At 48.8% G+C, this 16,233-nt stretch overlaps 9 protein-coding genes across 9 annotated transcripts; 5 read left to right on the top strand and 4 right to left on the bottom strand.

The window, feature by feature from the left end:
• Window positions 1-405: 405 nt before the first annotated feature.
• FMAN_07355 (putative SnodProt1 PRECURSOR) lies at window positions 406-881 on the top strand (the record flags this gene model as incomplete). Its single annotated transcript, XM_041830967.1, has 2 exons — window positions 406-466; window positions 523-881. 2 exons carry the CDS (start codon window positions 406-408, stop codon window positions 879-881), a joined length of 420 nt encoding a protein of 139 aa, XP_041681577.1.
• A 469-nt stretch (window positions 882-1,350) lies between these two features.
• On the bottom strand, window positions 1,351-2,382 carry FMAN_07356 (uncharacterized protein; the record flags this gene model as incomplete). The annotated part of the gene is made up of 2 exons (XM_041830968.1): window positions 1,351-1,673; window positions 1,881-2,382. 2 exons carry the CDS (start codon window positions 2,380-2,382, stop codon window positions 1,351-1,353), a joined length of 825 nt encoding a protein of 274 aa, XP_041681578.1.
• A 1,330-nt stretch (window positions 2,383-3,712) lies between these two features.
• FMAN_07357 (uncharacterized protein) lies at window positions 3,713-5,053 on the top strand (the record flags this gene model as incomplete). The annotated part of the gene is made up of 1 exon (XM_041830969.1): window positions 3,713-5,053. One exon carries the CDS (start codon window positions 3,713-3,715, stop codon window positions 5,051-5,053), a length of 1,341 nt encoding a protein of 446 aa, XP_041681579.1.
• A 486-nt stretch (window positions 5,054-5,539) lies between these two features.
• FMAN_07358 (uncharacterized protein) lies at window positions 5,540-7,207 on the bottom strand (the record flags this gene model as incomplete). Its single annotated transcript, XM_041830970.1, has 1 exon — window positions 5,540-7,207. The coding sequence occupies one exon, from the start codon at window positions 7,205-7,207 to the stop codon at window positions 5,540-5,542; it is 1,668 nt and encodes a 555-aa protein (XP_041681580.1).
• Window positions 7,208-8,079: 872 nt separating this feature from the next.
• Window positions 8,080-9,193, bottom strand: FMAN_07359 (uncharacterized protein; the record flags this gene model as incomplete). The annotated part of the gene is made up of 2 exons (XM_041830971.1): window positions 8,080-8,796; window positions 8,849-9,193. The coding sequence occupies 2 exons, from the start codon at window positions 9,191-9,193 to the stop codon at window positions 8,080-8,082; spliced, it is 1,062 nt and encodes a 353-aa protein (XP_041681581.1).
• A 1,044-nt stretch (window positions 9,194-10,237) lies between these two features.
• On the top strand, window positions 10,238-12,668 carry FMAN_07360 (uncharacterized protein; the record flags this gene model as incomplete). Its single annotated transcript, XM_041830972.1, has 2 exons — window positions 10,238-12,444; window positions 12,500-12,668. The coding sequence occupies 2 exons, from the start codon at window positions 10,238-10,240 to the stop codon at window positions 12,666-12,668; spliced, it is 2,376 nt and encodes a 791-aa protein (XP_041681582.1).
• A 187-nt stretch (window positions 12,669-12,855) lies between these two features.
• FMAN_07361 (uncharacterized protein) lies at window positions 12,856-13,544 on the bottom strand (the record flags this gene model as incomplete). Its single annotated transcript, XM_041830973.1, has 2 exons — window positions 12,856-13,047; window positions 13,098-13,544. The coding sequence occupies 2 exons, from the start codon at window positions 13,542-13,544 to the stop codon at window positions 12,856-12,858; spliced, it is 639 nt and encodes a 212-aa protein (XP_041681583.1).
• Window positions 13,545-13,815: 271 nt separating this feature from the next.
• Window positions 13,816-14,422, top strand: FMAN_07362 (putative IMP3 (component of the U3 small nucleolar ribonucleoprotein); the record flags this gene model as incomplete). Its single annotated transcript, XM_041830974.1, has 2 exons — window positions 13,816-13,971; window positions 14,027-14,422. 2 exons carry the CDS (start codon window positions 13,816-13,818, stop codon window positions 14,420-14,422), a joined length of 552 nt encoding a protein of 183 aa, XP_041681584.1.
• Window positions 14,423-15,244: 822 nt separating this feature from the next.
• On the top strand, window positions 15,245-16,139 carry FMAN_07363 (uncharacterized protein; the record flags this gene model as incomplete). The annotated part of the gene is made up of 2 exons (XM_041830976.1): window positions 15,245-15,923; window positions 15,970-16,139. 2 exons carry the CDS (start codon window positions 15,245-15,247, stop codon window positions 16,137-16,139), a joined length of 849 nt encoding a protein of 282 aa, XP_041681585.1.
• Between the last annotated feature and the right edge of the window lie 94 nt (window positions 16,140-16,233).

Genomic DNA, 16,233 nt, shown 5'->3' on the forward strand with positions numbered 1-16,233 from the left:
GAGCTTGGGTAGCTTCTCGGCGGGTTGTGATAGTCCATCTGCCATTCAATGCCAACTATGACGCTGTATGGAGACAATCTAGGCTTGTCCAGCCTCCAGCCTTCCCGGCGGCGTTCTCGATTTGGCTGTGGAGAGGCTGATCACCCGAGGGCTGTGATGGGTAACGTTAGATGCATGTATGCATGGTTCGTTCGATCGATTTCTTAGAGATCGTTGTGAGAACTCAAGTATAAGAAGAGCCCTCAGTCTCGTCCAGATGCCCATTCCTCTCTTGTACCATCACTCTCAACAACAACAATCAACCACTCACTCTCATCCACTTCGAGCTTCCAGCCAAACACTCCTCAACACCACCACTACTTCCCTCTTCACTTACACACAAACAACCCAACAACAACCATCAACATGAAGCTGTCTGGTGTCCTCTCTGCTCTTGCTCTTACCTCCGCCGTCTCGGCCACCACTGGTGAGTCTACTGACACTATTCTCTGATGTATCTTCACCCACTAACCATTGTTTCAGTCTCCTACGACACTGGCTACGATGACAAGTCTCGCCCCATGACCGCTGTCTCTTGCTCTGATGGCAAGAACGGTCTCATCACCAAGTATGGCTGGAAGACTCAGGGCAACGTCCCTACCAAGTACGTCGGTGGTGTCAACATCATCGAGGGCTGGAACTCTGCCAACTGTGGTGGCTGCTACCGCCTCGAGTACAAGGGCAAGAAGATCAACGTCCTCGCTATCGACCACGCTGCCTCTGGCTTCAACATTGGCCTTGATGCCATGAACGCCCTCACAAATGGCCAGGCTGTCAAGCTCGGCCGCATCAACGCCCAGGTTTACCACGCCAAGCCTTCTGACTGCGGTCTCAAGAACTAAACGGCGCAACTCCACGATTTATGAGATGCATATGAGGCTTTCTAGATAGCGGACATTCTTATTCTTTCCCTCCTTAGAATTATGGGTTTAATACTTGGCATTGGTTGGCGTTTAGACTACGATCTTACACATAATCTACCTAGATACTACACTACTACACATGAATGAAGATAGAGCTTAATTGCTTTCACTTTAATTTTCTTCTTTGCAATTCCATGAGGCGAAGTGAATGAATGATAATTTGAGACCCTGACCTAGTCATCTGGTTTGCTCCTCTTGGTCAGATTTTCTGGAGATAATGCAGCTTGAAGGAACTCGACTGACAAGCGGTTACTGTCATCTAAAAGTAGCACATTAAGCTGACCCTCCTACCGTAGCTAATTTTTGTACATGTGACATCCTTATCATACATTCCACTTCTGTTTCGGCAGCCTTTCTGTTTCGTTCCTACTGAGCTTGACATCGGCCTTTACTCCCACTCCCGGCGTGAGGGAGGGGTCTCGGCACCCTCAGACGAAGAAGACGATGATGCATAGAGGTCGTCCCAGTTGTTTAATGAAATTTCATCAATGTCAGAGGGAGGTTCAGATAGAGGGGATGATGGAGTATGAATCAAAGGAGATGGTGGAGCGTCTGATAAAGGAGATGAGGCACCCGTCACAGGGCTCCTGATGTTGGTCGAGTTTATGTCTGACAGCCCTTCGGGCGTTGGCATTCGATTGGATGTGACTGGCTCGAGAAGTTTAGGGTCTGTAGCAACTCTGGTGAACCGGATTCCACCTTCTTCCTGTTCTTCAAACAAAGTTAGTATCTGAGTTTCGCCAGATCCGCAAGGCTCAAGGGGTATCGTCAAGATCGAGGCTCGGTCTTGGGTGTCGAGAACAAGTGAAGAAAATGACGGGTGAGTTGAGTGGAACTCTCTCTGAGTACTTCTAACTCCCCAGTGCTGGGAGCCTTTTCTTTACTTGCACAGGGAAGAGGAAGAGGAAGAGTACATACCGCTCGGCGAGTTTCCAATCCATAGAGCGCACTCGAGAATTTCGACACGAGCCACAAATTCCTCATACTCTAGGCCATTTTCTAGTCCGCCAAGAGGGATCCGAATTTGTTCTGGGGCCTTCAGGACCACCGTGACTTCTTTTTCACCCGCGACAGACTCGATAAAGTCTATGAAGTCGTATACCAACCCTTCCTCACCCTTGAACACGACACATTTCTCTTCGGGGCAGTATCCTATGAAGTTCTCCGCAAAGGAGTCTGATAGCTTGGTGATGTACAGGTCGGTTGCTGCTTCAGTCTCAGGGCAGCGCGAAATCAAGACAACAACCTCGGATGATGGAAGCAGGTCTATTGAAGAGGGACTGGGTGAGTCTTGGCGAAAATTTGTGGATGTGAGATACGATTCGTAGGCTGGCTCGAGGATAGCAGCTCTTTTCTGTGTGAAATCAGAATGATCCCCTGCCAGCAAGGAATCCAGTCTGTCCTCGACAATCGCACCCATTTTGAGTGTTGGTAAAGAGATGGGTAAGCTAAGTAGGGAAGTGAGAGATTGTGTAGTCATCTAAAAGAAGAGCGTTTATCGCAGAGTCTGAGGCAGCAAAGAGTGACACTGTCATGTACCTGTCAAGGGCTGGCAATGGGAGGAACCTGCCAGGCAAGGAGAGAAAACAATAAACCGTCCAAACGGAAGGAGCAAATTCTTTGAGGAGAATTAACTTCCCTTGCCCACATTATCATAAATATTCCTCAGGTACCTGTCTCGTAAAGAATATCCCAAGGTTTATAAAACCCACCAAGTGTGTAATGGAGTTGAGTCACCTTTATTTCTCTGCATGACAAGTTGCTGAAGTTGCTGGGGGTCAGGACGGACGAGATCAAGAGTCTCTTATCCTAAGCATATGTTTTTCAAATTAGGCGACTCACCTCTCCACGAAGCTATAAACATCTAATGTCAATTTGTATGTTGATATACTCGTTTGTAGCGTACACGGACCGCAAGAGCACAGCATTGATGTCCCTATGCGCTGTGGCTCATACACCAAGGACTCGATTTGACAAAAAGGGGTAAAGCGAAGTAACAATCTATTAGTATCGGACCCTTATAATCTATGTGAGTTCTCAAATGATACTTTTGAGTATAGATATTATTCACCTCACCTTACCATAGGAAATCTAATGTCTCTTTCTTGCATGTTCACAAGACAAATCATCGTCAGAACAATTTGAAGTGACAGGGCACCCAAGGTAAAAGAAAGGCGGATACTTGCAATAAACAAGCTTCAAAAGGCGCTTGTTGTTGCACAGTCCGCTGTTTGTATTCTGGTAGCCGTAGGGAGCGGAGGGCATAGGTAAACAATTCCTTGTAGTCACTTACAAACACTTGATACGTCCGACTAACGTTAGTATCCGTTTGGATCCTCGCATGGATATGAAACAGCATATGCATTGATTATCAACACTAATGTATGTATATGTGTTTTACAAGGCTCCAATAAGTCTTTTCATAGGCTAGCTCAACTCAGCTCACAAGTTGCACTGCAAGTTAGGTGGTGACAGACTTACAGAATTCCTCAGATGCACACCTAGTCTCGATCTACAAACACCCAATCAAATCATCATTATTCCCGGGATATCTAAGCGAATCCGAGTTGATTGCACTGTATCCGAAGTTATTAGTGACGTGACGTGGGGTAATCCTAGTCCGTCGTCAGATCGTCGTACTCCTTCTAAACAACGACTTGCAAACTCCCGACTCTCCAAAATGCAACTCCAACCTGTTTTTTTGTTTTCGTTTTGGCCGCAATCAAACAAATCACTTTCAGGACTGAACCATGGCTTCGCTAAACATGCAGAATCTTCCAAACGAGCTCGTCGCTCACATCCTCAGCTTCCTTGACTCCGAATCTCATTTACAAAGACGCATTTACCTTGACCCTGCAAAGCTCACCAGGCCGGTATCATCCGCTCCAAATACACCCCTCAAGAACGCTTCGCTGGTATGTCGTCTCTGGAGAATTTCTGTCATGAAATTACTCTTTCGTTATGTTGTTTGGCCGTTATGGCGATTCTACAAGCCAGTCGTACAAGATATCGCATCACAAATTGAGCTCCTGGATTTCATCCGAAGAAACAACCTTTCATCCTCCGTTGATCACTTCACTATCCTGATCGATCTTCCTCTCGGATCAGGCCAGAATCGTTATCCAGATGGCCAATTCTGGGGTATTCTGCCCCCTGTATCTCAACAGCCGGAGACGCCTATGTCCTGGAATTTGTTATGGTCTGTTCTGAATCAAGAAGACCGAGACGCCGAGGGTAGTGACACAAGGACCGAGGAAGACAGAGCGCAGTGTTTTTGGGATAACAACTGGCTTTGGCATACTATCTTTGATGTCATTGATCCCTTGAGAATCACCATGATCAGCTCAATAGACATCCTCGCTTCGCTCTTGAGCCGGACCGTCGACTTGTCGAGTCACTGGGCTTTCAACAGCACCTACTATGTTCTATCATTATCACGACCATCGCGAAGTATTGCCGAGTCTAAAAGAGTACAGGTCCTGCCTTCGCATATTCCGGGATCAATGAATCGCATCCCCTGTGACTTGTTCCATATCAGAGACTGGAGTTCAGTCCTCATCAATGAAGGATCCTTCGCCCCAGTCTATTCAACCTACGAATTCTTTCACTACTCAGCAGCTACTCTTCTTCCTGCAATATTTGACTCTTCGGATCCTTCTTTCGATGCTCTATGTGCAAACCTTCATTCATTGTCCTACATCGCCACATTCCCCCTTTCTCACCATATTTCTGACCATCTCATCCCCAATTGTCCACCCGTGGAGCATCTCTATGTACAGCTGATGCCCAAGAATCGTGATTTCTGGGAGAGCAGTAGTCTTTCACGGGTGAATCTTTCCGACTTGTGGCTCGAGTGCGACACGTCTTACGCATTGCTTGTGCGTCAGTTGCTACAAACTGTTCCTCAGCCGGGTTGGCAGAAGCTGAAGGTGTTCGAGACAGGTGACACACCCGCAGAAGGAGTATGGAAGATGAATACTTATGATGGCCATATCAATGGATCAAATGGATGGAGAGAAGATAGCGAGGGTGTTTTTGTCAAGGATGATATTCAAAGTAGTAACGAACAAACTATGGCAGAAGAGTCATAAGCACGCAGCCGGGAAGATTGACAGAGGTCAGGTTTATTATTGAGAGGGCAGCATCTTGTAAACCTAAGTCTAACGGACATGGAACAATTCTATGATTGCCTTGCAACTTCATTGGCACTGTTAGAATATTGCCCCAATTCCAACAAGCCCATAGAATCTGGGTTTAATTTCAGCTACAAAGGAAGGGATTCAAAAGATAGAACACTGGCGCGGATGGCTTTGATCATCATTTATCTACATGATGCTCTATCTTGGTAGAATATGAAATCTATCACTCATCCACGACTATCCTGATCCAAGTAGCAGGATCCTTACTGAATCTTGAGCCTCCGAGGCTTCTTATAGATGAACCCTAAATCCAGACACAAACGCCTCTAAATGCACAAAGTAGTCGACTGGCCGAGTCTGTACATAATAGACACACCGCCAGAACCTAGTCCCTAGGCATCCCATTAAACCCAAAACGCCATGTCGAATACACAAAGTCTAATCTTCGTCACTATCGATATCGCCATCCTTGTCGCTGTCCGAAAAGTCTGGAACAGGCTCCATCGCTGCATGCTCCCTCATCTCTCGATACGTGCTCCAGGTCAGGCCCAAGAATGCGACAATGATCATGGCGCCTCCAACAATGGCGGCAAAGCTCAGAGGCTCCCCGGTAATCATCCAATCCACAATGGCAACAATGAATATGGTGAGCAGCGCAGCCACCGATGACAGGACGGGCGAAGTCAGCGAAATAAGAACGAGGAACGAGCCGCTGAAAGTGGCATTGGAAAGCACCGCGAGGAGAATGAGCCAGCATGTAGAAGCAGTTGGGATCTCGAACTTTTCAATGTTGAGCCAGTCCAGAATTGGGAGAGGAAGCCAGAGCACCGTGAGAGTGAAAAGCCCAATCAAAGAACCAAAGGTGTTGGCAAAGATCATACCCCTACCAGGTGAACAGCCCTCGGGTGGGCAAGCATAGCGCTTGTACAAAACCTCGTACAGACCATACAGAACTGAGCCAACGCCAATGACGAGATTGCCAAGGAACCGGTTTCCGGCCTCGACACTCTCGTCTCCCTCCTTGGTGTCACCATAAGCAACGACGAGGACACCGCCAATGGCGATCAGAACAGCAACCGACTTGTCGAGTCGAAGGGGCTCGCGAAGAAGTGGAACGGAAAATACGTATGCGAAGAAGGCGGAGCAATTGTAAATGGCCGTCAGATCCGATGGTGTTGTCAGACTAACGGCAATGTACCAACTCAAGCCAGCGACGGTCAGTGAGCAGGTAATGATGGCAGTGAATCGAACAAAATAGCGAACGGGTCTCGCGCGATGTTGAATCGATATATGAAATACATCCAGGGTCTGCTTTTCGATCATAATGGCGGTGGTGCGCAATTGCTGCTTATGTCGCTTCCAGAATACTGGCCATGGTACATCGCGCTTCTGGAAGCGCAGAATAAGGAGCTGAACTGGCCATAAAACAACCCAAGAACCGTGGGTAAAATACATCATACAGTAGGCCTTGTCCCAGCCAAGGTCGTGTTGGATGTATGCGCTCAATTCTGTCTGGACGCAGAATGCGATCAGACTGATAATGAGGAAGAATCCTGCGTACGTGTACCTCTTCTTGGTCGAATCTTCGGCAGCAGCGGCGGCAGTTTGGGGGCTTCGACTGCGCATCGTTGATCGCCGACTGAGACTTGGTCTTCCCATTGATTCTCTGGGATGATATGGGAGGTCGTCTTCGCTGGACTCCCTTGACCCCTTTGATCCATTGTTAGGAGGAGAGTAACCAGCGCGGCCGCGTTCTGGGTCATCCTCCTTGTACAGGAGAGGAGTGCCGGATTTACCATCGCCATGACGATGGTAATTCGGACGGCGAAGGTCATTGGGATCCATATTGTCCAATTCCAACCACTCGCTGTCACTATGGACTTTTGTATTCTTAGGATCGTGGCGCTTCGTGTCAAGATCGGAAGCGTCGCTCGGATGGTCGGCGGTGCCACGGGCGCCAACAACGTTTGGTCTGGCAGTCGAAGATGGACCTGGTTCGCATGTGGTATCGTCGCTAGATGATGTTGAAGAATCGGAGTCTGTAGACGATCGATTGTGACCTTGCAGAAGGCGGACTTCTTGGTCACTGGTATCACGCCGAGGCATGAAGGGAGAGGGAAGTGAAGGGGTACTTGTAGATAATAATAAAAAACCTCGACAAAATTACGAATACAATAGGCGAGGGGTGCGATAAAGGAGTGAAACGGCTTAGCTGATTTTGGGGCTGCACCGGGTTTGGTCTTTTTGGCAAATCGAGGCGTGGTATTGGATCCGTGGTATGTAAAGGTGGTGTTGAAAAACAGCCATGGATGGTCCGGGGCGGAGACAAGCGGGTCTCGAGACCCCGATTTTGCAGGGGGCTTACTCCGCTGTAGCGCAGTGGACCAACAGCGCGGGGGGGTTGTAATGGCACGGGGCAGGGGGGTTCGTCATTGTTGAACCTGGAATCCACTGGAGAACAGGCTAAGAATGTTAAACCATGAGGTGATTCTCTAGGTAGAGTCATGGGCGTTGGTAGGTAAGTTTGTTGCTAGCGACTCAGCGAGGCAGTGAGGTTATGGCGGTTACAGGAGAACCTAAGATTACGGCGAATAAGTTACCGTTAACCGTTGAAAGTGTTCTCTCGCAACTGAAATTAAACTCTCTGCTCCCACGTGCGGGAATAAGCTTATGCGTGGTACAAAAGGACACTCCTAGTTTGTTACCTACAACAGGTTTTGACCTGTCTGTAAGATCTGATTGCATTAGATGCTACCTTATTCTTATCTTGTCCTGCAAACAAATGACGCCTTCGGTCATGTGCCCTCTGCATTCTCTCCACGCGCCCCCAAAACCAAGACAACCTTTGTGAGCGGTATCATCATGCCACCAACAGAAATGACTGGCAGCACGTGAGTTTATATTCCGGTGTCTACCTATCTGCCTAGGTATGTAGGTATTCTATGCCAAGCTCTGTATTACTTCTGCCTATTGCTATTTTACTTGGCCGACGCACCAAACAGAGCCTCGTGCACATCATATGTATACTCCAAATCCCCGTGCCAGTAGTTGGCTGTATCTGCCTTGGAATACAGCCACGCCTGGTCAAGTGCCTTTACCACCTCGTCGGGCAGAGGTCCCTTTTCAACGAGCTCAAGGTTCTGCTCGAGCTGCTGGATGTTGGACATACCAATGATAATTCCATCGTTGCCATTTGTGACCTTTAGTCCGGAGTGGTGGATTATCCATCGCAACGCTGTCTCAAGCATGCTCAGTCCGTTCTTCTCGGTCGCTTCCTCGATAGCCTTCAGAGCCTTGAATGTGCTCTCTCTAAAGTATCGCTGACGATATGCGGTACCAATCTTGCTCTGATCAGAGAAACGGCCACTCTCGGGCTTGATGTCCATTGACTTGATCTTGCCAGAAAGGAGACCACCAGCAATTGGGTTATACACGACTATGTCGAGGCCGTATCTCCTGCATGCTACAAAGAGCTCTGCCTCGATAGAACGGGTGAGGCAGTTGTACATGCCCTGGTAGACCGTGGGCCGGACCCAGTTGTTATACTTGCAAATCATGACAACTTCTGCGACCTCGTACGCGGTGAAGTTGCTGATACCGAACTTGACAAACTTTCCATCCTTGTGTAGCTTGTTGATAGCCTCGAGGGTTTCTTGGAAAGGAGTGCCGCGGTCGGGACGATGGAGGTAGAGCAGCTAATGGGCGTGTTAGTGCATGCAACTAAGCTCATCGGGAGATGCCACTTACATCGATGCAGTCAGTTCCCAGCTCCTTCAGACTGGTCTCAACTGACTCGATGACCTTGTCGTATGTATTTTCGCCAGGTTGGGCGGGATACTTGACCTTTGTGTCCACGGTAAGTCCTCTCTCTTTCCAGTTGGTCTGCGAGCCAGTCCAGCCCTCCTGTTTGCCGCCAACATAGATGCGGGCAGTGTCGACTTCGTTGTAGCCCTTACTTTGAAAGAGGTCAAGAGCCTTGTTGTAAGTTTCAGGGTCAAAGATACGCGCGTCGAGCTGTTCACTACCAGGGGGTCCAAAGGTCATTAGGCCCAGGATAACACGAGGCTTGACGTTCTGTGTTACGAGAGGCATTGCGACGGTTGATGGTGTTTGTTGGTGTTTTAATTTAATTTAAGACTACAAGCAAATGAAAGATGGAGGGGTCAAGCTCTTTATAGATCCTCGGAAAGGATTTGTTTCGGAGATGTGACTCTTAAACTCCAGCTCTTTATTGTTGTGCCTTTCCGCGACCTACAGCTCATCATAGCACCCCACCAACGTCTGCGGCTTCGGGCGGGGTATGATTTCGGTAGATAGTAGGCAGTTACAGCCAAATGAGCGCCATGAGAGTTTAAACAATCGGATCATCATCCGAGAAATTTGTTTACGGGCTAGCACAAGGCATTGGTGGATTAATAATACTGTACATGCGTTTCAGCCTTTGACCGACGATCACGATGCCGTGATAACGAAAGGAGTTGAAGGAGTTGAAGCTCCTACATATAAGCTACTCATCAGGGTTAGCTTCATGACGTAGATCCACGGTTGTGCTTTGGTCCAGAGCATCATCGGACTTAGGCCCTGGTAGAACTATATGTCCACTGAACTGACCAGAACAACAGGATGTTATCTTATCAAGTCTGGGCTACCGCTGGATCCAAGGACCCATCATGGAACTCGCAGTGACTCGCTGGGTATCACAACCTGTGTGCTGATGCCATCAAAACTTAAAATGTTGCATAGACAATGGACCAAAGGTCAAGCTCCCATGAATCTGAACAAGTCTGAGCCTATATGGCTACTGTAATCAATCTCTCCATTAAGAAAACCCATTTAATTTAGAAACACAACAAGAGACGCTCTTGCGAAGAGCGTGTCATTTGAATAATGTGTTTGAGGTGGGGGTATATTTCATTGTCTTTAAATATCGGATAAATATCGGTGGCTGATAATCCGCCTTCAACTCCAAAATCTCAGTGTCGCGATCGGATTTTGAGCTTCCCAATTGCCGAGTCCATTCCCGCTACCATTTGCGAATGTGCCGTTTCAAACATGCTTTTGTAGGAATAAAGACATCATCGGCAATGAGCAACGGCTAACTCCCTCAGACTCTCCTCCTCATAGACTAATTCCATCATGAGGGCGCAATTGGCCCGCCATGCTCGACGGGTCCTTATCCAACAAGTCCGATCCCCGTCTTGCGCTGTCTATTCGGCCCCCCTTCGACGAAGATGTGCACCTATCGCAATCAACAATGGTTCCTCAAGACGGTTCTTCCTCGACGGCCTGTTCGCCAAAGCTCCCCGCGAGATTCGCCAACCCGAATTCGAACCAGGATGGCAGAAGATTATGATTTGGAGGAGTCGCATGCTCGACAACTTACGGCCGCCGCCCACAGAAGAGCTCATCCAGGCATGGAAATCTTTCTTCGAGGGAAAGCTGTCTAGTCGAATGGCATTGAATGGCACACAAGCGATGCAATGCCGTCGACTCCTCGAATATCTTGTTAAAGAACGCGAATTTCCGACCCAGGCCAAGATTGAGATATGGGATATTCTGAAGGCACTCACTGCTCTCGAGAGCCTCCGGCCTCGCGAGAGAACCGAGCATCATTTAGATTTCGCCAGAACCCTTTGGTCCGCCATCAATAACCCGAAGGTGCAGACGCCAAACTGGGTGACTAGTGGTACACTATGGTCACAGTACCTCACTGTACTATGCACCTTTGGTGGGTCGAAAGAAGCTCTCGAGATTGCCTACGCAAAATGGAACGATGTAATGGAATTCTGCAAGAAGAAGACGAAAAATCCGGTATTATCCTTGGCGGATGGACTTGCCAGGGACGGCCGTGAAGAGGACCTTGTCGAGCTGATCAATTATACCGAGAAGAGCGGCTACCCCTACGACAAGCACCTTCAGCGCGTGCTAGTCACTTATTATGCCCAAAATAACCGAGTCTCCGAGACAAAGCAGTGGTTCGAGAAACCACTCTCATCAGGAAGTCCGTCAAACAAGATTATACCCCTGGTCGCTTCTTTTGCTGCCCGCAACAACCTGCAAGAATGGGCGATCCCTTTTTTCCTTGAGATCGGTAACAAACTCAACGAGAAGCCGGAGCAGCATTACTGGGATAGCCTGTTACAGGCGATTCTCATCATTGGTAAAGGCTTACCAGAGGTGGAAAAGATGATATCCCACATGGACAGTTCCCAGGAAGCTATCAAGACCACCACAGCCACCATTAACAGCCTTCTCCGCGCTGCTCTGGGAATGAACGACTCGTTATTAGCTGAGGAGATTCTCTCGCTTGCTACAGACAAGGGTCTCCCGCTGGACGGCGAATCTCACCTTATCCTTATGGAGATGCGGCTTCATGCAGGCTATCTGCCAGGAGTTCATGCAGCATACAAGAAAGTCACACACCACGAGCCCTGGCATGTTCAACCTGATCTCTGGTGGGATTTCGGTCGACTTGTAAATGAGTATATGATGACTCTCACGACGCAATCGACACCAAATTTCAAGATCATCGGAGAGATTATCGAGATGTGTGAGGAGAACCAGGTGCTCCTTGAGCCAGAGACAGTTGCTTCGCTGTGTATCCGATTCTTAGAGAACGAGCAGCACTACGAGGTTATGGACATATTATCCGTCCACTCGTTCCAATTCAGCGCAGCGGAGCGAGAGGTCATTCAAGATGCATTCACCCAATTCTGTGTGAATCGCGAAACCAGCACTTCGCGAGCATGGAACGGGTACCAGATTTTACGGCAGTTCTTCCAGGATCTTAGCTTTGAGCACCGTGTACAGCTGATGGAGGCCTTTTTTAAGCGAAAACGTCCAGACATGGCATCCCATGTCTTTGGCCACATGCGACAGCACCGAAATAGCGACTACCACCCCAAGCGTGAGACATATATATCATGTTTTGAGGGTTTATCACGATGTCCTGATGAAGAGCCTCTGGACATCGTTCACAACATGCTCAAGATGGATACAACAGTTGAGCCCAACACCCAGCTCTATACCTCTCTCCTATTAGCTCATGCGGCTTGCGGAAAGACTACCCAGGCAATGGACTTTTGGCAAGCGATCACAGCCTCCCAAGAAGGACCTTCTTATGCCAGTTTAGAAGCTGTATTCTGGGCTCTTGAGCGTACGCCGAATGGTGCAAGCCACGCACACATCATCTGGAAGCGGATAAAGAGTATGGACGTTGATGTGCCGCCGGCAGTGTACAACGCATATGTTGGTGCTGTTGCTGGCAGTGGAGAGGAGGCGGGGGTTAAGGATCTTATTATGCGAATGAGCTTGGCGACTGCGGGCGAACCAGATGCAATGACGTGAGCTCCAATACCATCCTCCTACTGATTTAGCAAATTGCTAACATGAAACTAGACTGGGCATTGCTTTCAATGCTTTACCAGGGCAGACGCTGCAATCGAATTTCAAAAGCTGGGCTCAAGCAAGGTATCCTGAAGCATGGGCTAGCCTCGAGTCCAAGGGTAAGCGACTCAACAAAGACTCGCTGTGCCAATACAAGCTCAACAGAGTAATAAGAGCTTGAGTGTATCAAAAAGATTTTGCATAAAAGGAAGAGCTGTTTGGAGGTAGACAATTGTATCAATATGTTACATAGAGGTTGAGGCTGTTATACATATGACCAAAAAATAATGACCATGACATCAATCATCCCAGACAACATAAACGCCGGCACAGAACAAGTCGTTTTCCCCTTTCTATATACGACTGGTCTACTTGTGGCGCGAGAAGAATTGGTCTCGGAGCATCTCAGGGTGAGCGTGCACGCTGGGGTAGATGCCCATGCCTTGTACTCGGCGAACCATCTTGGCCACCTTGCGCTGGTTGACGGGCCGAAGACGTGTGAGATTGGAGTGGTTGATCATTCCAGAGGTTGATGTGAAGTGCTCGATAAGAGAGAAGTTCTAGACGAAATGTTAGTATGCATAACAATTGATGAGCGATATGAACACACCTTGTACATATCAAGAGGGCTGATTCCAAGAGCATCGATGACATCGTTATTCCGCACAGTCTTCTTCCTCCACTTCTGCATCTCGACGGGACTCAAATCATGCGGCGAGTAGACGTCACCAGCCTCCCATCGTCTGGGCATCTGCTTGAGGAAGTCGTTGGACATCTTCTGGTTCTTGAGAAACTCCATCTGCGCCGTCTTCTCCATAGTGTACGAGTTTGTCCGCGTCTTAAATCTCTCTAGGAGCCTTGCAGCAGCATCTCCTCGACCTCCTCGACCAGCTGGCCCCTTGCTGTTGCTGGCATTTAGACTAGCAAGCCGGCTGGCGTGTCCACCGGAGGGGGGTTGTCGGCCGGGAGCTGCAGTAGCTGCTGTGGTGGAAAAGGGACGGAAGACGCTGCGCGCAATTGTCGAGGCCGTCGAGGCCGTCGGTAGTTGAGGGGGCATTTTTGGGCGGTCGAATTGGCGGTTGCGAGGCTCTGGAGCTGATTTTGGTGATGTTCGACCGTTGGAGGTTTTTCGACCAAGCGGAATGCGGCGGGGCAGATTCCGCGACTCCACCCAGATTTTATCGTTTTCTCATCCAACCTTGAACTTTTATATCGCGGGACAGCAACGATCCCCTCTCTCCCAACAACTGCTCCGACACATAACAAAAGACCCATCAAGCGAGTAATACGGAGTGCTTAGTACTTGGAGGTGAACAAATACCGCGATCATGGTCCGAAAACTCAAGCATCACGAGCAGAAGCTCCTCCGAAAGACAGACTTCATCACATACAAATCCGACAATGGCCATCGCGACAAGGCCGTCATGCGACGGTACATGATCCAGAAGCCCGAGGACTACCACAAGTATAATCGTCTTTGCGGTGTAAGTCTAGGCCACTTCAATCTCAGGCGCACATTCATTGTACTGACAATCGCAGTCCCTGCGCCAACTCGCCCATCGCCTTTCCCTTCTCCCCCCCGAGAACGCAACACGCCGCAAGCACGAAGAACTCCTCCTCAACAAGCTTTACGACATGGGCGTCCTTTCAAGCGCCTCTAAGCTCTCTGCTGTCGAGAACAGCGTTACCGTCAGCGCTTTCGCGCGCCGTCGCTTGCCTGTGCTGATGACAAGACTGCGCATGGCTGAGACTGTGCAAGCGGCTACGAAGATGATTGAGCAGGGCCATGTGCGTGTGGGCACAGAAACAGTCACGGATCCCGCGTACTTGGTTACTAGAGGCATGGAGGACTTTGTGACATGGACTGTGGGCAGCAAGATCAAGAGGAACATCATGAAGTACCGTGACCAGCTGGATGATTTCGAATTGCTATGATGTGGCTCACAAGGTGGAAAGGGGAGGGGAGGCGAATGCATGGGCAATTGGGAGTTTGGGCGTCTTTGTATGTGTTCTTCGTTGGAGGAGTACACCATGAGGGTTCAAAAGTTTAAGTTTGATAATGGCTCTATTTGCGATAATAGACTTTTGGTCAAATCTCGACGCAGTGTTTTTGTTGTGTGGGACGTACAATTCTGGCAGATGACATGGGCAGCTCCTTTTTGGTGCTCAGACAATGTTTTCCGTGTTTCTGCCTTGATAGTCCCCTTAGATCAACCAAAATCTTACATGGATGGCGTCATGAACGACATGAGGGCAAGCCCTGAGCAATGGTTCAGAGATATTCTTAGTCGAGAATAATTGTATCGGGCAGCTCAAATCTCAAATAGAGGTTGGTCAAGATAGTTGGGTATATGATAAGCCAGGACCATAATTATATTTAGGAGAGGCGTGTTCCCAGGATCAGCATCTGCAAAAGTACACCCACACTCTGCAGAAATAATATCATGCTACACCACACAATTGATATACTAAGAACGATACAGTGACAATCATGATTGCTGTTGGGTGCCTTCGGCCCCGCTCGGCTCCGTATCCGGGAGGCGGAGAACTTACAAAATGAGCCGAGTCCCGTGTTGGGGTCTAAGTCAAAAATCCCCCATCCTACTCTATATAAAGCAATTCCTCTTCCTTATATAGCACACGCATACGTATGTTTCATGGTCTACGTGCTTAGATCACTGTGACTCATTGCCCCTCATGGCAGTTCTTTCAACCCTCAAGGAGCTCATAGAGTGCCTCACTGGCCCCTATCTTTTCATGGGAATTGCTATGCGTTTCCTTCCCGGCACTCTTCTCGAAGTTATCAGAAACAAGGACTTCCGAACTTTGTTCTCACCATCCCGCTTCAAGGATGTTTGGTTCGGCAACTTCTGGGCGTTCATCGGGCCGCAGGTAAAAGCCAATGCCGAGAGCCGTGTCATTCCATTACTCGAAGGCCGTGTGAGAAATGGCCATATGGGAGACGAAGTTGTTGGAGAGCCCATTAACGGCGTTGTTCTTGAGATCGGTGCGGGAACCGGAATGTGGGCGGATGTGTTTGCCAAAGTCAACGTTGGAGTGAACAACCAAGGAGATGTTGATGGAGAATTGAGAAGAAGAAAAGGAGGCAACGGGTTGACTCGTGTGTATGGCATTGAGCCAAATCCCAAGTCTGCGGCAACCCTGCGGCAACGAGTGAAGGAGATTGGCCTTGATGGTATTTATGAGGTTGTCCCCGTGGGCATTGAATCTCTCAACGATCCGGAGTCGTGGGATGGGCGCATTGAGCCAGAGAGTGTCGATTGCATCGTCACAATTTTGTGTCTCTGCAGTATTCCTGAGCCTGACAAGAACATCAAGCTTCTGTATCAGAGTCTCAAGAAAGGCGGTCGATGGTATGCCTATGAGCATGTGCGCATCAATGAGAACAGGGGCGTCCTCTTGCGTGCCTATCAATGTGAGTCAGTCATACACCCCAGAAAAGCAATTGCTGATAACGATAGGGGTTACTGGTCTTGTGTGGTCACAGGTCATGGGGTCGTGCCGCATTTGCCGATCGACGGGGAAATCCTTAAGAGAAGCCGGGCCATGGGAGAAGATTGACCTAGCACAGCCTGAAGGAGAGGCAAGATTTGGCATCCTTCCCCATGTTGTTGGAACATTAACCAAATAAGCGGGTGTCCATAATATTTCACGACTACCGGAACCATGTCGCGGCTGGGAATCAAAACATGAGTTATGCCTTATGGGTATCAAATCGGTGCGCC

This window comes from Fusarium mangiferae (assembly GCF_900044065.1).
Source record: "Fusarium mangiferae strain MRC7560 genome assembly, contig: FMAN_scaffold005, whole genome shotgun sequence".
NCBI classification, from domain to species: domain Eukaryota; kingdom Fungi; phylum Ascomycota; class Sordariomycetes; order Hypocreales; family Nectriaceae; genus Fusarium; species Fusarium mangiferae.